The sequence below is a fragment of the Falco peregrinus genome, chromosome 5, assembly GCF_023634155.1.
Source record: "Falco peregrinus isolate bFalPer1 chromosome 5, bFalPer1.pri, whole genome shotgun sequence".
In the NCBI taxonomy this organism is placed as follows: Eukaryota; Metazoa; Chordata; class Aves; order Falconiformes; family Falconidae; genus Falco; species Falco peregrinus.
The window spans coordinates 111,337,869-111,358,574 of NC_073725.1; the positions used below are offsets into that span (position 1 = coordinate 111,337,869).

The 20,706-nt window shown below is 41.9% G+C and overlaps 1 protein-coding gene across 8 annotated transcripts in view; it reads left to right on the forward strand.

Moving 5' to 3' along the window:
- The window catches only part of IQSEC1 (IQ motif and Sec7 domain ArfGEF 1), a 349,414-nt gene that overhangs the window by 76,583 nt on the left and 252,125 nt on the right, over positions 1-20,706 (forward strand). For 7 of the 8 annotated variants that reach the window (XM_027789355.2, XM_027789356.2, XM_027789350.2 and 4 more), the window contains exon 2: positions 1,485-1,514. The exons of the other annotated variant lie outside the window; for it this stretch is intronic. In XM_027789355.2, the coding sequence (XP_027645156.1) occupies positions 1,485-1,514 (30 nt within the window). The remainder of the gene's footprint in view (positions 1-1,484; positions 1,515-20,706) is intronic. 8 annotated transcript variants of the gene reach the window in all.

Here is a 20,706-nt window from a genome sequence, read left to right on the forward strand (position 1 = left end):
TGCGCTCAGCCCACTGAATTGCAACTCTCCTGCTGCTGCCAGGCTCTCATGGGGCAGGGGGCTGTGCTCCTCTGTTCCTCCTTTCCTCAACTTGGGCTTTTAAAATCATCTAGACTTCTTTGAGCTTGAAGAAATTAAAGATAATGTCAGAGCATGTAATAAAGGGGGAAAAAAACCCCAACAAATAACCAATTTTTGCTACCAATTTCTAAAATAGATTCTGATATTTAATACTTTTTGCTTTCTGGCATTAGAGTTACAAAACGTACTAGCCATAACTTTTTTTACTGCCTCTAGCGTAACATACAAGTTATCATTGGAGATGGAGGTCATTCTAGTATTAAATTGGCTGTGGGTTTTTTTGTTGTGTTGTTCCCCACTTCAGTCAAACTAGGGAAGATTCTTTAGTTCCTGAGGAATACCTTTGTCTTTGATTTTGAGGAGGCAACTTCAGTGCTAGCATGTTGTTGCTTAAGTGCTAAATTTTGCAAGTTCATATTGATCACCTTTTTATTTGGGTCCCTGGTAAGATGATGTGGAAGGGGTGTTCTGAGGCTGGTTTGCTCTGGAGTCTTCTGCGTTGCTTTGTCTGCTTCCTGGTTTTGCAGAGCCTACTGATGTATTTAAGGCTTCTGTAGCGCTGAGGCTGGATTATTTTGGAGTGGGGAAGGAGGGGAACTGGGCACACATGGTTGTACGTTTTCTTCTGGATTTTGTGTTGGTGAATTGCTGGGAGTATTGTGTTTAGGTTCCTCTTTGGAGAAGGAAACCTTGTTTGTATGAATGACACTAAATTAAATTCCGTTACTTTAAAAATATTGGAGAGGGAAGGGGGAGAGGCTTTATTCCTGTTTAGATAAAATTATCTCACCTTGAAAAACTATACTCTTTAAGTTCTGTAACTTGGTATATCTTCTCTCTCATCTTTATACATGTATGAAATTCAGACAAGTGTGGGTTTTTAAATATTTCAAATTACTTTTATTTGCAAGCCTTAGCCCTTTCTGCGTAGTGCCTATTAAGCCTGGGGATTAGATTCCTAAATGTATTTGCCTATGATCTTTTCAGCTACAGAGTGAAGAAAAGCAAAAAAAAAAAAAAAAAAGTACAAAGGTACAAGCTAATCTGCTTCTAGAATAACGTTAGAGGTTGGTGCTTTTCACTTGCAAATATGGAACATAAATCTTTGTTATTGCGCATGTAAAAAAGGTCTTTGTTGAGGGTTCAGAGGGTCTCAGCCCATATTTTAGTATTGTGGTCACTGGCTTCCACTGTTAACTGGTTTTTAACTTCTAATAGATCTATTCTAAACTTAGACTGGTTTCTTTAAATGTATTATTAGTAGGGAAAGTACAACAAGCCTGAGAAAAACTAACTGAAATACAAAGGGAGAGAATGCATCAGAAGGTCTAGCATTTTTAGACTGTCTGGCTTATAAATGCTAGAAGTAATTATGTCCTAAATATTTGTGTATTACTTTACAGGTCTGAAGGTGAAAGTTCAAGAAGCATCAGGTATGTGTATATTGTATTTTTTCTGTCTTTCTGTCTTGATGTCTTTGGTCTAAGGAAATACTGTATTTCAAAAGCATAATTTTGTTTGAAAGTGTTCAATTGAAACAGATTTTTTTTTTTAAATGTGGATTTTATTGGTACTACTTAGCATGCCATTTGTATTTTGAATAAAGGATCTTCAATCTTGGATAAGTTCAGTAATAGATAACATGATATTTCCTAAACGCTTCTGTCTCCAGTATGGTTTAAGACTCTTCTATTAGTTTTAATAATTGGAAGAGGTTATTTGTAGTTCATTTTCACTGTTTTCTGTCCAAATACATACTCCGTAGTCATTTGTATTGGCAAAGCTGTGAGCCAGCTGCCTGCCAGTTTTTGGGGGAGCATCCGTGCTGGGGAGAAGTCCACGTACGTGTTCAGGCTTTCTTAGTAGTTTCCTCTTCTTTACTTGACAGCAAGAACGTTCATTGACTTATTACAATACTCGTTATGCACTTGGAAGATTGAGATAATTTAGGGAATTTAATGTAATTATCAGGTACTTTACTTTTAACTTATTCAGTATTTTATACTTGTTAAGGATACTTTTTTAAAACCTATCTCTGGAAGTTTGGCTGTAAGAGTCGGACTTGCAGAGTACATGTGCTCTGAAGAGGACTGAAATGTTGAAGTTACATACTTGAATCTGAAAGTGTTCCATGTTCATTAGACTGTTACAATCAAGCAGATGCCTTGATTCTTAAGCAGTGTGACCATTTATCAATGATAACAAGATCCAAAATACTGTCTGTGGGTTCGCTGTAATACCCTGGAGCTTGTTTTAGGGGTTATCAGGACTTTGCATCTAAGGAAGCGGTATTTTATTTGTGTGGGTTTTTTTCTTTTTTTTTCTTTTTTAAAAGAACAACAAAAACAACACAGCAAAAAAACCCCAACCCAACAACAAAAAACAAAGCCAAGACCTTCCCTTGCAGAATTAAAAAACCAATTCTTATTGATAGGTGTGCAGACTATCCACAGAAACAGGTGAATTGCAGAATAATTGATCTGATATCAGAAAAACAGGGGTCTCCAGGAAGTGTTCCGAGACCCTCTGAAATGCTTTTTTTTTTTTCATCAAGCAGAATTTCAGATCAGTGTATGGCACTGAGCTGAGCTCGAGGCTCTGCCGGGGAAGCTGTAACATATTTGAATATATGGAAGCTGTAACATATTTGAATAAACAGCAGCTGCCCCGGACCAAATGGCAAGCTGCTGCAGTCCAGATCGTAGGAAGATGTTGGAGCTTTATTCCTTGGGGATTTTTAACTCCCAATGGGAGTTGCCAATGTGCTGGCAAGCTGTGGAAAGGCTAGTGCTGATCAGCTATCGCAAAGAAAAAATAAGTCCACTGGCATGAGAATTTACAGAACTATAACTGAGGTCACATTTCAACCCCTGACAGTCGTTCTGGTTTCAAACTGCAGAGTCTCCTGCAGGATCTGAGCATCCAGATGTGGAAGCAGCTGCTGAGCACCCCGAGAGTCAAGTTCCTCTCTTAGAGGCTGTATTTTGAGGCATTTAAGTAGTGTGGAGATGCAGCTGAAAGCCAGTTACTTCAGATCTGGTTTGGGTGCTACCTAAACCCCAGTGTTACCAGAGCTCCAGCCCTCGCTGTAGCATGCGTCGGTGAACCGAGATGATTTCATTGCGGGGTGTGCATGTGTCGTTTGGCTGCTGGGTGAAGGGGCTGGGCTGCAAGACTGGTAGAATAACGTTTACATGTCTGGCCAGATAAATTCCACACCTTAGAGGAAGGGTCTGCTCAGACTCGGTGCGTCTGTAGAAACTGGCACTACTACAGGGAGCATGTTTCTCCCATGCGCAGGCGTCAGGGTTGTGATAGTGACAATCAGCAGCACGTGTTCTATACGGAAACCTGCGGGCAGGCAGCGTGAGGCTTGGAGCGCTGCTATAATCTTCTGGTTTGAGGCTGTTCAGTGAATTAATGCTGTTATTCAGCATGCACTTGAGTTACTCCAGGACAGTTCCAGACTCCTGTGATAACCTAAAATTAGGCGAAGAGATGCGTGCGGTAGCGGGCAGTGCAAGCAGGAGGCAGAGCCATATTCCTCCTGGAATGGTCTTTCCATCCGGCTCTTCCATCCTCTCTCTCAAGTTGTGTTTCTTCAGAGAAGAGGTGAAATGTCCCGAGAACATGCTTTTATGTTTCTGCCTGCATAGAATCCTGGTCAGCTTTCGTCTTGTCTTGGGCAAAAGCTCACTTAGCTCTTTACCTGTGTCTGGCTAGATGCTTTACATTGTGGTTAATTTGCTTCAGACTGTTTTCCTTGATTTCTGCCAAATGAAGATGAAGTGTAATCATCTCAGATGAAATCGGGTCAGTCTAGGGGATAGTGCTTAAACATCATTCCTCCTCATGGAAATACCAGGAAAATACTGGCAGATCCGTGTGCTGACTGTACTGTGCCAGCATCTTCTGCCAGATTGTTCAGTTGGGTCTGTGGAGTGAAGCATGGCAAGGAGCTGCGAGCAGGTGAGGGGCCAGGAGTAAAACGTATTGGCTCAGCACTAACTGCACCAATACTGCGCTGAGGTTAGTTAAGGGCTTATGTTTGCGGTCGGTAAGTGAAAGTATCAGGATTGTAGCATTTGACTCTAGCGTGAGCACTGAAGATAAAAGGATCACTGTAAATAGAGAAGCCGCTGTGGTGGTTGGTTGGTTTTTGTTTTTTTTTTTTTACATCCTTTCTGCCAGGAGATTGCTTTGAGATCAGATGGATGGCTAGCTCAGCACGTCTGTCACTGGAAACCTGTATCCTAGGACAGTCCAGTGGCTTGTGACACAGGAGCAAGACCGTTCTCATGTTCAATGCTACCGGGGGTACGAGGCGACCCAGTGCAGTGATTAGCTTTTACTTTTGCACTTCTAGCAGATGCAGAGAGAGAAACAGATCACTCTCTTGAATTCCGTGTGGGTCAGCGCTGGATGGCGTGGGCATCGAGCTGTGGAGCAGCTCTGCTCTGCATCAGCTTCATCCTTCTCCCTTCCCTCCCTGCTTCCTGCCAAACCTGCACCACCGCCATCCTTGTTAAACTTTTTAATTCTTCTAGGAGGGTCTTGTTAGAAGTTTTTCTTAGAACTCTGAGCATTACATAGAAGAATTAGGATTCCAAAGGGCAGGCAAATAAATGTATGTTGTGGGGTTTTTTGGCTTGTTTTGTCCCTGTCTTTCCCTCCACCCCCACCCCCCTTCCCCCAGCTGTGATGTGCAGCTGGGGCTGGCAGGCCATGCCAGTCTGGCACCAGTCGTGCCATGGGACTGGGAATCCCTCAGTTCGGTTTAGTCTCTGCCAGTTGAGTGTAATCAGACTTTTGTCTGAGAGATTTGGAATAGCTGGCATTTTCCAGGCTGAAATGGAATATCCACTACAAGTGATACCCTAGAATTTTATACTGTTGCTCAGTTGCAAAAGTTATTGCCTTGGTGCATTTGTTTTTCAGTAGCTTTATAGCTTGTCATAATGATGAAAATTTATCCAAAGAATGTTTTGAAGCGTCCTGAAATGCAGCAAATGCTGAATCTGACTGCAGAGACAAAGCTAATGCAGAAAAGCAATATGATTCCAGGTAATACACTGAAACAATTAACAATCATCTTGATTCCCCCCCCACACACACCTTGGCTTTCTCATTATGTGACCAAAACACCACTATCCTATTGTTTGTGCAAGCCCTTAAAACTCTTTCTGCATATAATATTGTTGTACTGTAATAAACTTGCATTGGTTTCCTTTTGGTGAATGCCCTGTAATTTTCAAGTCTAGGTATTTGTTAAATCTATTAAAATGGATAAATTGCATTCTCAGATGTAATGAACACATACACAGTGAGCTATGAAATTGTCAGTGTGATGGTCCTTTTTAATTATCTGTCTTCGTATGTTTTCAGCAGAAAATTTAATTTGGTTTACAAGCAATTCTAATATTTAGTAGCATGACCTGACAGTTACAGATATGACTGTATATATGTCGTATAATCTATCATACTAAAATTTGCAAGAATAGCATGTCTCAAGGTTTAGTAACCAGAAGACGTTCCTCTTAAGTCTTCTGTGGACCCTGCATGTTTTCAGGAGCACAAGGCAGCAGAATGGAGGATTCAAGCAGCATACGAGGTGCAGAGGGACTCAGAAGATCAGTAAGCATCACTGATGAGCAAACCTCTAAAACCTCTCCAGAAACAATACCTCTGTTCTGGCTTGCCTTCCTTTCCCATTTTTATTCTTCTAAGAGATTAACAGTAGTATGAATGGCTCAGAGACCTAAGATTTAATTAACCATTTCCCTAGGTATTCTTTTGCTGCTTTTCTGCCAGTAAAAGAGGTGAAATTAATTATGTTTGAGATGACTGTAGCTACTCCACACAATTGCTCCATGGTATTGCTGGTGTAACACTGCTACAGCTGGTGTGTCAGTTGGTCGTCAGCAGCGCAGAGCATCTCCCAGACCCTGTCCCAGCAGCCACCCTGTGCAAAATAAATCTTCAGTCAGACCACTGGAATTCACCTGTCCTCTTTAGGGTTTTGTGTTTCTTTCCAGTTGTGTGCTTTTGAAAGGAGAAATGAACGGGGTAAACTCTAAAGTAACAATACTGCATAAAAGCAGGGTGTTCTCATGGCTCCTGAACTGAGAGGTGCCAAGGCTGTTGCCAGAAACCTGTGGTGTTCTGTGAATATCCACATAACTAACTTAAGAAAAATGCAAGGGAAGAGGGGAGAACCTGAAGGTTAATTAAAAAAAAGAGTCAGTAGAAGCACCAGCTGTGCAGAAAACATCAGCTAAATAATTTAGCTGATCCAAAAGAAAAGTCTCGGTCTTCTCAGTAAGTAAATAGATGGAGGAGGTGTAAAGTTTTGTGTTAGTTGAGGGCCATGCAAAAAGGCTAATTTCATGTAAAGGTGTGCATTAGATTAAGTGGAAAAGTGATTGTCTAATTTAATTTAGAGCAGGGAAGGATTGTACAAGTATCAGCCTCATTCTGTGCTGTGTGGAGTGGGAGGAATGGCTGTTAAACACACCTTGTCAAACTTCAGTAATTGAGACAAAGTCTAGCAGGAAGCAAAGTTTTGTGTGTTTTTGTTTTATTTTACCCCAGTAAAATCTACTTTGTGTGACTCAGTCTTCTCTCTGATAACCTGCAAAGTACAGGTTTGGGGGACTTAGAGGCAGCTGGACTCATAAAACTAATTTCCGAGTTCAAATGTATTGCTTTGCAATCCAAGTGACTCGGTGAGTGCATCTGAAGAGGGCCTTTTCTGGCTGGTTTGCATCCCTCCATAAAGCCTCTCTACAGTTTTATAACCCGTCCTTAAAATGTGCAAAAGCATAATTTGTTACTAATTAAAAAAAATCTTTCAATAGATTTCTACATAAATATCAGGCTCACCCTCAACAGTAGAATAGAATATGATGAGGTTCTTGATGTTAATTTAAACTAGTTTTATTACTGCTGTATAAATAAAATATATGGAAACAGCTTCTAGTAGCTGAGATGGCTGTGGAGTTGCTAACGGCTTTAAAATTGCAAAGCTTTAACATGAATTTCAGAATGAAAGGACAGCAGTATGTTAGATCAAGTTGTCAGAAATGTTTCTGTGTCATCTTTTAATAGTTAACTCCACACTTGTAATATTAGAATATGGGGTTTTTTTCCTAAAAACAGGATGGAAGATCTACTTTTATAGAATGAATGGGTGCAAAACTTAAAAAAAAAAAGTTTAATAAGATTGGGAGTATTCCTATTTATTCTTAGAAATCTGTCATCCTGTGCAACGTGGAATCACGTGAAAGGTGTGCTGTAAGGTATGGGACTTCCCAGGAGTGGGGGATACTATTGATGTGGAAGCCTTTGTACCATGCTCACACCAGCGCTCTGCCTGTAGTTTTTGGTCATCTCCTTGAGCAATAGGAACAATTCCTCCTTTTCACCCCACACTGTACGCTCTGTCTCTATACACTTAACAAATATTTTCTAAGTGCCTGACTTCATTGGGATGACTGCTTGCCTTCATCCCCTCACGCTTCATTTTTGTGCTGTGAGTGATGATCAAGTACCGGGGCTGCTGGGTCCATGCAACCCAGGGCTGCCAAGGAAGGACATCTGAGACTGCAATCTTCTCGAAGAAAAAATGGTTGTGACTAGAGGGGAACGCAGCTCGCCCCAGGAGCTGGGGCCAGGTCCCAGGAATACTGCCCAGGGATGGTGTATACTTGCTGATGTGGGAGGGCGAGCTCAGGTGCTGGAACCACAGGACCAGCAATGAGGAAGTCTGGTTTCAGTCCCAGCATCTTCCCCACAAGGCTTGAGCTGCGTCCTTGCGTTAAATTGTGCACTTGAACCACACTTGGGGAACTGGGTGATGTTTAAGACAATGGAATGTTAAATTCTAGCTTTAGATAAAATTATAAAAGTAGTGAAGTCTGGAGATGCAAGCATTAGTGTGTGAGCGTTCTTAAAAGGTGAGCAGTATTTCCAGAGTAGATTTTTTTCTTCAGTAACTTACATCTCTTACTAACATCTTAGAATTAAGCTGTTATTAACAAACAACTGTAATTGTTTTTTCCAGATGTTCTTGAAGCTGATGAAAGCAAATTAGCCTTAGGTTGTTGGTGGTATTGTTTCTGAAGCCTTGTGCCAGCATTCCTGTTTGCAACCAGAATGTCTGTTCTGCCCTTCCGACTGCCAGAGGACCACACGCTTATCTATAAGAGTTAATACCGGACTGGATTTATTTTTCTCCAGACTTTGCATTAGCGTTATACGTTAGAAATTGTTTTATGAAATGATATGTGAAGGATTAGGAAGGCTTACTAAAATCAATAATCGGTAGAATCCAAGGTGCTCAGAAGGTTTCTCATAATTTGTTTCTGCTAAGCTCTGGTGTTGCATGGGACTGTAAGAGGCTCTTGAGGCTTGCTAGTTGTTTAATTTTTTGACTACTTAGAAATCTGGCAGTTAATTGGAAGATCTTTCTCGGAGGCAGAACAGCATCAGTGTTGTCTTGTACTGTTACCTGTTTGACCATTCAGAACTAAATTTGTAATTGGGAGAGGAACTGGAAGGAAAAAACCTGCACAATGCCACAACCAGCTGGTACAAACGATGTTGTCTGTGGTCAAAGCCCACAGCAGATGGTTGGATGATGGTACGGATAGGTGAGCTCTGGACTAAGTGTACCAAACACCACCATTGGTGAGTTAGTTTGAAATGAACTGATAGTAACATAGCGGTCAGGTTTGGGCCCCTCACTAGAAGAGGGATGTAGAGGGGCTGGAGCGTGTCCAGGGATGGGCAGTGGGGCTGGGGAAGGGGCTGGGGCACAAGCCCTGTGAGGAGCAGCTGGGGGAACCGGGGGTTCAGGCTGGAGAGGAGGGGGCTCGGTGGGACCCTATTGCGCTCTACAGCAAGGTGGGGGTGGGGCTCTTCTCCCAAATCACAAGTGATAAGACAAGAGGAAAGGGCCTCAAGATATGCCAGAGGAGGCTTAGATCAGGTATTAGGATTTTTTTTTTTTTCACTGAAAAGGTGTTGAAGCATTGGAACAGGCTTCCCAGGGAGGCAGTGGGGTCTCCATGCCTGGGGGTGTTTAAAAGCTGTGTAGACGTGGTGCTGAGGGACGTGGTTCAGTGGTGGCCTTGGCAGTGCTGGGTTAATTGTTGGACGTGATGCTCTCAAAGGTCTTTTCCAACCTAAATGATTCTATGACTGAATATGTTTTGTTGGGTGCTCTGTGACATGTATGGGATAGGAATGCCTTTTCGGTACAAAGTGAATGTAAACTGTATTCGTGGTGAAAGGGTTCGTGATCAAACGGGAATTGCTCTCTTCGCTGTTGCTTCAGCAAGGCTTGTCTTTGTGAGACATGGTAAGAAGGTAACAACTTGCGTGTCAAGCAGAATAATCTTCTCAGATACTCTGCACAACCAGTGTAACTGCAGCGCGTGGGCTGGTGGCTGATGGCAGTCCTTCCCCATCAGCCTTCTGAGGAAAGTCACAAGATTCTTTGACAAAGGAAGCAGGGAATGGAGGTTTGGGTGGTGATTGCAAGACACTTGCCGAGTTGGAAGAGGGGAAGGCGATACTGCTTCATGCAGCCAGGTTAGCTAGAGTTTTGCCTCTGTTTCTAGTGTGCTCATGTATCTGAAACTACCATGTGCCCTACCTACACCCCTGCCCTGCTCGGGGTATACGGTGAGTTGATTTCATCAGAGATTGTAAATCGGAGAGCAGAGCATGGCCATATATATGCTTTATATGGCTGCCTTGACAAGGGAAGCCACTGTCTGTTTTCACAAATTTGTCACTGCATGTTCTTTTTACTCTTAAGTGGAATGAACTCACAGTAGTAAAGCTTTTTCCTCAAGTGTAATTGCATTCAGTGTAACAAAATAACTTGGCAGCATCAGTAGTGGTATTTTAGGCACTTGATTTTTCGGGAAAGAGATTATGGGAATTAGTTGTAAACTGGAAAGAGACCTTCAAAATTTCCTGGTGATACTGAGTGCCTCTTTTTTTTTTTTTTTTTTAACTTGCCTAGTTAGAGGTGTTTTAAAAGTTTCTGATTTTCAAAAAAAGGTTGACCATATACCTGAACAATCGGTCCAAGTGTTATAAATTACATATCGGACTTGCCCAGCAGAATTATTAATGTGATCAGCAATTACATTCTAAAATGTAATTTTCAAAAAATTAAAAAAAACTACATGCCAGTCCAGTATGGGTAGTTGATCAGTGACTTTTTAGCATTCAGCAGCTGCAATAGTGTAGATATTTTAGCAAGTACAATTTCAGAGTTAACAATGATAATGTAAGTCAGAAGCATACACTTTATTTCATAAACCTTCTATTGTTTTTACACATCCTCTGTTGGAAGAAGAAAAACAAGAGTCATACTGTGCTTTTTTGAGACAGTTTAGTCAAGAAGTGAGTTAACAGAGTTCTAGTTCTGCAGGTATTACAGCCAAAATTATACCATTGCTTCGGAGCATCCTGTGTAACTGCATGGCTGTGCTAGCTGGTGGGAGGGGGGCGGCTGAGGGGACCTCTTTAACCTGAGTCTTCAAAAGAAGTCCACAATTCTGTGCTTCGTATAGTAAGGGTTTTATTTTTCTGGATTGCTTTTCAACATGTGTTTCATGACTCAGAAGTTTCAGGTACTGTAAATGATTCTAAGCATCGATGCCATTAAACTGTCTATATTTTGTAGAAAAAATAATCTGTGTGAACTAAGGTAACTGTTTTTCCCTCCGTTAATGCTATTTCCTTAGACTCATTTGGCAAGGAGATATAGTAGTGTTGTACTGATAGGTGAATTAAAGGGAAAAATGCTGGATTTTTTTTTTTTGCAATAGTTGTGTAAACATGAGTAGGTGTCTGCAGTTTAATGGAGTTTTTCATTTCAGGTAATGTATTACACCGCTGTTTTTGACTTCTGAATTACTAAGATTCCAATTTTTATACTGCAAAGTAGAATCAAGTCTTGCTAAAAACTGGATACCATCCAGGTGGATAAACCAGCATATGTAAGCATTATGTCTAAAATTATTTGCACTGGAAATAGATGACTGTAATTTGTATAAGTTTCTAAGTACTGATTGTGCTCAACAGAATTCTCTTGACAGGCTGGCAGTTGTTGAATTTGCAATCTGTAAAAGACAAAGCTTTGTAAGTGGTTTCACATTAATTCAATGCAGCTAGTTTTTATACTCGGTCCTTGAAGGAGTTGTTCTTGTTCAGAAGTAGTCCCATTGGTTACTATGTAAGATAAGGCTGCCTTAATGAGCAATATGTGTGAACAACTTAATTCAGTAAGTTGAGTGCTTGTGGTGCCACCGGATTTCTTTCTTGTGTAGATAAAGTATTTTGAATTTCCTTAATGATTTTGCTATTCCATCTCAGTTGGTTTTGTTCTTTTCTATTAGAATACACATGAAACACTGGCTAAATCTAGGGGATGGAATATGAGAATAATGAAGGAAAAAACATAGACTATTTTATACTTTGTGTAGTTTGTCGTGTTCTTCAAGGGCTTTGGTTAAAGTTGGTCTGGAGCATCTGCTGAACAGTTTGTAATTACCCGGTTGAATTCTTGTTTCCATGCCCTCACTCTAGGCAAGACAGGCAGGACTCATGTGCATTTTGAGTAAAACTTGACACATCTGTTAGCTGTTTGGGACAATGAGAATCACCTCTAAATGAACTAGTGTTTTCAGCGAGCTGAAGGCATCCTGCTGTGCAGCTCATACTAAATGAGGTTGCCTTCTGCCTCCTCTTCATCTGCTTTTCAGAAGAACATGGAATCTGTGTACCCTTGTGACACAAATTTTTCCCTGGCCTGTGATGTAGGCAGAGGTGTGTCCATCACATACAGCTGGTGGGGGGGGCAGGTTTAGAACACAGAACAGTGGCACAGTGAGTCCAGCGGAACCGCTGCTGTAGCTGGTGCAGGAGTTCCAGAGGACAGGGTATGAGCTGAAGTTGGTTTATCTTATGAATTTAAACTAGGGCTTTTTCTTTCCTTTTTTTTTTTAATGGAGGTGTGATTATATTTGCATAGCCCTGTGAGGACGTGAATAATAAAATCTGACTTTAGGAACCGAATTAACTGGGTATAATTTCCTCTCCACTAGAAATAATCTACACTAATTATTGGAAACACATGTGCATGTGCAAACTGATAGGATCATGAGTAGAACACAGTGAGTTCTGTTGATTTGTCTCTACGTACTGCCGATAAAAAATACCTCCTTGCATATAATCTTTCTTTTGAAAGAACTTGTATGTTAGACACTTACAGATAGGACTTTTAGCCAAAGGTACCTTGCAATGCAAGATGCAAGGTTCAGGCACAATGCAGCAATGTTTATGTAGGAGTCTGTGCATTGACAACTTAAAATCAAAGAGAGAACATTCACAATTTTTCTTTCTGATCTCAATGCTTTACACAAGTAGTCATGGTTAGACTAATTCAATCCAACAGGAAAATGTGCAGCAAAAATAGATGTGTAAAAATATACTGATGCCTTTAAAGGCCTTTTTCCCTTTTTGCTTTTTTAAAATCTATATTCTAGGTAGTTTTATGCCTCAGTGTAATTCAAGAATGAGCCTTGGATTTGGAGTGAACCGTGGTTTAGATATCTGGTTCCTCATCTGAACTGTTTTAATGATACTTTTGGCAGTATTCCAGTAAGTGCAATTGTCAGTAAATGGAAGATGAAGTAAGCAAACGTGTATTGGAGACACTGAGAACAGAATCATATGCTAATAAAAACATAAAGACAAAAAGAACAACATTTTATGTTATCACAGTACAGAAGAAAAATCAGTATCCTAAAATAGACATCATAAATAATTGGAATCAAGGCTAAAGCTTTGTGTGTGATGTAACTGCTTCCGAGGAACTATTGAAGAAGCGAGTTGGAGTGGTTGTGAAGGCATGTTTATGGCTGAGGTGGTGATTGTTGGTTGATTCCCTCCCCCCACCCCCCACCAGTTCTTCGCCTGCTTTCCAGAGGAAATGTCAATTTTTGTACCATTTTTATGGGGCTGTCAATAGCTTTGTCTGTACTCAGGGAGTTCTCAGAAGTTCCTGACTTGTGGTGGCCACGTGGTCCTGTTCAGAGGCATGGGGAGTGCACCACTGACAGGGACCCCTGCCAAAAATCAGGTGGGGCTGTGGGTGCACTGGTGCTGTCCGTGAAACTGAAATAGGGCACAACCTTCTGTGGGGTATCTGTGTGAGGTGGATGGAGAAGTGGAAGGAGAGCAGGAGGAACAGATGCCAGTAGAAGTCAAGAAGTGCTGTTTGGGTGGTTACCATCCTTACAGCCATGCTCAACCTGATGAACAAAACCTTTATTTAGAGAAGTGTAACTATGCTGAGCTTGGGTGAGTGGTGGAGTGTAGGTGTAGACATCCTTGTGTTCTGTGATATGGAAGTAGAGGCCAAGGAGTTCTTTGAGTTTGGTGAATGTGTTGCTTTTTTTTTTAGTGTCTGGTCCTAACGTTTATCTTCAGATTGCTGTGGCCACCAATATCAGAGAGATATATCACTAGATTTGATAATGGTAGCAACCAAACATTATATCACACGATTTCAAACTATACGCATGTTGTTCTACCTTCTTTTGCAAATGAAGCTGTAGATTTTGTCGCCTTTTCAAAGATGAACAAAACTAAGTAAGACAACTCTTCATGTGTACTTCTTGTTCTTAAAGTGTAGTGAAGCCTGTAAAGGTTTCTGTGACTTCTTTAGTAAAAATAACTAACTGAAAGCCTTAACCTTTTGTGCCTCCTTGCTTTGCCCTGTCATTAGCTGTCTTCTGTTGAGGTTAAGAGGAGAAAGTAAAGCATTTTAACTTATCTCCGTAACGGATGCCCTTACTTGCTGAAATCCCATATTGATTCTACAGTCTTATCTGCTGAACATATCTATAAGTACCTGTCAGCTAGTCTTGCCTAATTTCTGCCATCAATTTGGCCTCATTAACTTATTGTTGATTAAATCAAGCACACTACTTGGGATACCCCTGTCATTTATTTATAACAGTTAACTTTATCAGGGGAATAAGATTCCTCCTCTGAATTTTAATGCAAGAAACAGTATCTGTATAGAAAACTAGAGACTGGAGCCAAAATTAATAGGGCTGGATGGAATACTACATACACTTGGCATGTGACACATGGAAAAAATCGTTTGAAGGTAAACCGACTTGCTCCTGGTTTTAGTCAAGTTTTATTCTGACCTGTATTGTGTATGGTGCAAAAGTCCCAAGTCGTATACTCAAGAACTATGTTTTGAAGTGTTGTAAGGGTACAGTTAGAGAACGTTCTCTGGGTATCTTCAGCCTTCCAATTTCTTTGCGTGCTTTTGTTATAGAGTCAAACTTAATTTGATCTTCAAAACTTTTGAAGTGGTAAAGACTGGAGCATATCACTCATACTAAACAAACCTTGAACTTAAATCAGTCAAATCCTTCCTTTCTAGATACTGTAAACCGATCGTATGCATGAATTAAGATGGCTTACCATTATTCAGTTTTTTTAGGGAAAAAAAAGTCCCTTTGTGCTCAAACAAATATAAAAAATCCATCAAGAATTCATTTAAATTTCTAGCCTTCTAATAAACCCCTCAGCTCTGATGCATAAATCAAGGAAAGTTTCCACTCTGCAATGAAGATGAGGATTTCAGCTCACACGTTGTCATTTAATATGTGCTCAGAATATATGGAGTTAAGCTTGACTTGCCTGAGATGTCACAGCTCTTTATTTTTTTCATCATCTTTTTTCTGCTGCCTTTGGTTTTGAAATGAACTGCTTTGAAAAGCACTGCTGTAAGTAACCTCCTGACCAACGCGTGTCTTTGCAAAAATGACAATAGACTTCTCAGAAGCACAGCTACAGAGGACTATATGCTACCGAGATAACATTAGCAGGATATCTGAGTGTTACTTTGATTGTGCACTTTATCTATTGTGAGTGTTTGACTTTGAAGAGCTAGGTCTGCTGTGACTACGGACTACTATGTTATTTGTAATCCTTTGGCACTAAAACATGCTGTGCTTCCTGAAGTAATTGTGAATTAATTGGCATTGCTGCGCTGCATACAGCAGATGTAATCTGGTTCCTTTAGAGAATGCTTTCCACAGCATCCTTCAGAACTGAGGTATCAGAATAATTTAACAGTCTTACGTACAGATCTTGGAGAAATGCATAAGGACGTCTGGAAAAAGGTGTCAGCGTAGAGTAGTGTGCACACTGCAGAGAGAAGAAATACAGTGGTCATTGCTTTGGGATGCTGAAGAGAGACTTCAAATAGCACTCACTTAAAACTGATAGCATAAATAGGCCTACCTTTAAACTCTAAACCAATCTATACCTGCTTTTGGAGAGTCATCTTTCTTGGAAGCTCAAAGCAAAAGTCACTTTTCCAAATCTGGATTCATAAGAAACAGTTGACTTCTGTTCTGGCAGATTTTCTGGACCCTCTTAGGAAGCAGTAGTATCGTTCTCCTCTAAGGCCTGCTGTAGCTGGCAGCTCACGTAAGAGAATTATTCAGACAAAAAGCAGAGCTACTAAATGAACCAACAGCTGGTAGCTACTTGGTCTTTTGTTGTAGCTACCTGATTTATTTTATGAAAAAAGAAATCTGAGGAAGCTGAACAAACAAAGCAAGGATGCTCACGGCTAATTACGGACTCTGTAAATATGACTGAGTCATCCATGAATCCTGTTGTCAGCATTTTTCACTGTTCTTGCATTCTGTTTAGAAAAGCAAGGAATGGTCTGCCTAAGTATTTTGGCTAGATCCAAAGAGGACTCTAAAATGTCAAGGCTAAGTGACTGAACATTTCAGTAATTTCTGGCTTCACTGCTTGTCTAATTTGCTTCATAATCCTTGTTCTATAGAGCTGGAGGAACTTTTCTTGGACCTGCTCATGAACTGATTAAAATGGAGGAGGTCTGAAGGCGTTATGCTGATGCCATAGTTTCAGAGTCCAGAATGTCTGCTGGATTACATTGTAAAAGAAAACAGTAGAGGGCTTCACGCCATTGCGTTTCTGCTAAAACCTGTGGTGTTCGCCACCGTGCCCACGTTCTGACTGGAAGGTTTCATCAGAGTAAGGCTGGCTCTGGGAGGTGGCTCTGTCCCTGGAGGGCATGCTGTTTGCGTGCTGGAGGGGGATGGCAAAATGGTCTGCAGGGCGGGAGGTGCTCTTTGCTCAGTCAGTTATTTAAACGACTGATTCTTTCAGTTGTAGCTCCAGCCCTAATGTGATCAGATTCGCTTCTGTCTCTTCTTGCCCTTGCTGTATAGGATCCTTATTTTATGGCAATCCATTCTCTTTCTATAAAGACTGAGCATGTGGGAGATAGTTCTTTCAAGTCTTTGCTTCAGCAGATGAGTCATTTCTCAGTGCTTCAGGGTAGTGAATGTACCTGCTTTCTTGTGATACAATCCTTGCAATGCCTGAACATTATTAATGTAATGCATGTGACACACAAATCTGTTTCTTTAACTGCAGTCTTGTTGAGAAGAGATGATGGACAAATTTTTGGAAGCCAGGCTTTTTGTAAGAAGAAATCAGTGCTATTTTGATAGCATAAAACGGAAAGGCTACACGTTCTCAGGATCTACGCTTTGTCTCTGTAGTGGTGCTTCATTATTTTAAGGGGTTTGCATAATTGTGGCTTATGTCCTTGTTCTCTCCTAGGATACGCTTCATAATAACTACAAAGTTTCCTAAAAAAACCCTAAAGTAAATCACAGTAACATTAAGTTTTCCTCTGTAGAACATATGGTTTCTACTCCTTGAAGACCAAGCCCTTCTTTGGTCTTGTGGAGATACATTCCAATACTGTAGATGTTCTGAGACAACATAACATACTTTGCTGGTCTGAGTGTTAAACAGTCAAGATTTAAACTGCTCTTCTGATGCCTTGCTAGGAGCGACCCCACTTCTAAATTGCATTAGATTGTTGAAACTATAACAAACACCCCAAACTACACACCCCATTATGTAATGTTGGGTGGAATGAACTTAATTTAAAAAAATAATCAGGGAAATACTTCTACGGCTACTCTAGAAATACGAATAGCAGCTGGCCTTTTATTCCTCTGCTAACATTGTACACCCTCACCATTCATGCCTAACCTAAGTCATTACCAGTCTGAGGGTTTTATGGAGGTCTTTTTGTGTAGTTCAGTAATGAGCATGTTCATTATCACTTTGAGGAAAAAGATCCTGGTGCTGTTTCTTAGATAAAATAGGGCAATACCGAAGGTTTAGGATTAAACAAGAATCGTAAAAGCTGATTTTTTTACTTTTATATTTGCACTTAACTAGTGGCAAAATTGATAACTACTGCCTGAAAGGATGTAGGAAGTTACTAGGCAATGGGTAGTTAACAATAGGAGGAGGGTGGAAGGGTACCCTAAGGCACTTGTATGCAAGCAAATAAATCACTGGTTCCTTATTCTGAAAGGATCATACAATTATAGAATGGTTCGGGTTGGAAGGGACCTTAAAGATCATCTAGTTCCCGCCCCCCCCTGCCACGGACAGGGACACCTTCCACCAGCCCCGTCCAGCCTGGCCTTGGGCACTGCCAGGGATGGGGCACCCACAGCTGCCCTGGGCAGCCTGGGCCAGCACCTCACCGTCCAAACGGTAAAAAAGTTCTTCTAATATCTAATCTAAATTTAACCTCTTCGTTAAAACCATTATCCCTTGTCCTATCGCTACAGGCCCTACTTAAAAAGTCTGTCCCCCTCTTTTTTATAAGCCCCTTTCGTACTGGCAGGCTGCTGGAAGGTCTCCCCAGAGCCTCCTCTTCCCCAGGCTGAACAACCCCAACTCTCAGCCTGTCTCCATAGCAGAGGTGCTCCAGCCCTCTGATCATCTTCGTTGCCTCTGGACTGGCTCCAGCAGGTCCATGTCCTTCTTGTGCTGGGGGCCCCAGAGCTGGCTGCAGTACTGCAGAGGAGAGGGGTCTCACGGGAGCGCAGCACAGGGGGAGCATCACCTCCCTCAACCTGCCGGCCATGCGGCTTGTGATGCGGCTCAGGACACTGTTGGCTTTCTGGGTTGCAGGCGCACACAGCTGGGCCATGTTGAGCCACCCCAAGTCCTTCTACCTCAGGGCTGCTCTCAATCCATACTGCCCAGCCTGTGTTTGTGCTTGGGTTTGCCCTGACCCAGGTGCAGGAACTTGCACGTGGCCTCGCTGAACCTCATGAGCTTTGCACAGGCCCACCTCTCAAGCCTGTCGAGGTCCCTCTGGACAGCACCCCATCCCTCAAGTGTGCCAACCGCACCACTCAGCTTGGTGTCATCAGCGCACTTGCTGAGGGTGCGCTCAATCCTGCTGTCCACGTTGCCGACAAAGATGTGAAACAGCACCAGTCCCAGTACCAGCCCTCAAGGAACACCACTCAGCACTGGTTCCACTTGAACATCAAGCCACTGACGACAGCTCTTTCAGCACAACCATCCAGCCAATTCCTTATTCACCGTGTAGTCCATCCATCAAACCCACACCTCTCCAGTTTAGAGACAAGGATGTCATGTGGGACAGCATCAGATGCTTTGCACAAGTCCAGGTAGATGACATCAGTTGCTCTTCCCTCATCCCTCAATACTGTAACCCAGTTGTAAAAGGCCACCAAATTTGTCAGGCACAAGTAGCCCTTAGTGAAGCTGTGTTGGCTTTCACCAGTCACCTCCTTATTTCCCACGTGCTTCAGCATAGTTCCCAGGAGGATCTGTTCCATGATCTTGCTGGGCACAGAGGTGGGACTGACCAGCCTGTAGTTTCCTGTGTCTTCCTCATTTCCCCGTTTAAAAGTGGGGGTTATGCTTCTCCTTTTGCAGTCAGTGGGAACTTCACCGACTGCCACGACGTCTCAAATAGGGTGGGGAGTGGCTGAGCCACATCATCCGCCAGTTCTCTCAGGACCTGTGGATGCAGGTCGTCAGGTCCCATGGACTTGCGCACCATCAGGTTCCTTGGATGGTCTCAAACCCAAACGTCTCCCACAGCAGGTGGCCCTTCGTCCTCCCGGTCCCTGCCTTTGCCACCTGGGCGGTGTGGCTGGAGCACTTGCCAGCGAAGGCTGAGGCAAAAGTCACCGAGTACCTCAGCCGCCTCCATGTCCCAGGTAACCAGCTCTCCCATTCCCTTCCAGAGAGGGCCCTCGTTTTCCCTAGTCTTCCTTTTACCACCAACGTACCTACAGAAGCTTTTCGCGTTGCCCTTGATGTCCCTGGCCACATCTAATGTTCTCGGGGCTTTAGCTTTCCTGACCTGGTCCCTGGCTGCTCGGACAATTACCCTGTATTGCTCCCAGGCTACCTGTCCTTGCTTCCACCCTCTGTAGGCTTCTCCCCTGGGTTTGCCTCGGTCCAGGGGCTCCTTGTTCATTCCTGCAGGCCTCCTGGTGTGCCTCCTGGAGTTCCTCTTCCTTGGGACACCGCTCCTGAGCTTGGAGGAGGTGATCCTTTACAGGATGAAGTGATTCGTGAAACTTGCCTGTTCTCAGTTCCAGTTACAAGTGAGAAGTATTAGCTAGTAAAGTGTTGTAAGTAGAAAGAGTAAGCGCCTTTAACCTGCAAAAGAGGAGTTTTATTTCTGTTCTGACTTCCAGAAGATAAAACCTAGGCTGTTTTTTTGTCACACTTTCTCCTAACAGGAGTGAAAAGTAACTTACAATGTGGAGGGAATTTCCATTTAAATTTAAGAAGTAAGAAAATGTAGTCTGGAGTGCTCTCCATGGGCTATTTCAAAGTAAATGCATTCTTTATTCTGTACGTTCTCCAAGTGATGTTAGATCTTCTGCTTGAGCATCTTCCTGTTTTCCTGTGTCACTGCAGCAGCAAATAAACTCTCCTGCTTCTATGATGGAGGATACGAGCAAACATCTGTCCAAGTGGCATGAATTTCATGCAGCTGCAAATAATTTTCATTAGAAAACATAAGCCTGTCATTTATACTCATTTTTTGGGGGGAACTTACACTAGTTTTCAAAATTAAAAAATTGAAATGTCGTTATGACCTTTTAATTGCTTTGCAGCAGATGGAGCTGACGCACAATGCCTTTCTATGTTAGACCATAACGTGTGCTTAACTGATTCTTAAATGAACTGGTGGTAAAAATCTAGATTAAAATTCCTGTTTTGAAAGATAGTGTAGTGTGCATGTGCTTTTTGGAAGACCAGGTAATGAAAGCAGGAGCATTTTGTGTGGTTGTGTGCTTTTTATAGGGGAAAGATATATATGTAGGTATCCAGGTTTAGACTGTTTCCTTAAAGTGTTGATGTAACACTTTATTCATTACATTTATTGTAAATATTGGTTTTTCTCTTGGCCTTTGTTCACTTTGCTTTCTTGCGTCTTTATTGTGAGCCAGAGGAAAAAAGCCATAAGCCCAATATTCAAAACCAGTATTACAGTGGAACAGTTTATATGCAGATAGAGCTGAATACTTGGGATGCTTGTAACAGCTACATTTTCAGTGAGAGAAAATTTTTATTATAAAAGTTGTAGAAACGGAAAAAAACCAACCCCAAATTAATACCTTGGTTTTGTGTTGTTGCAAAAAGCTTAGGGAAAAACTTGGAATGCTGGTA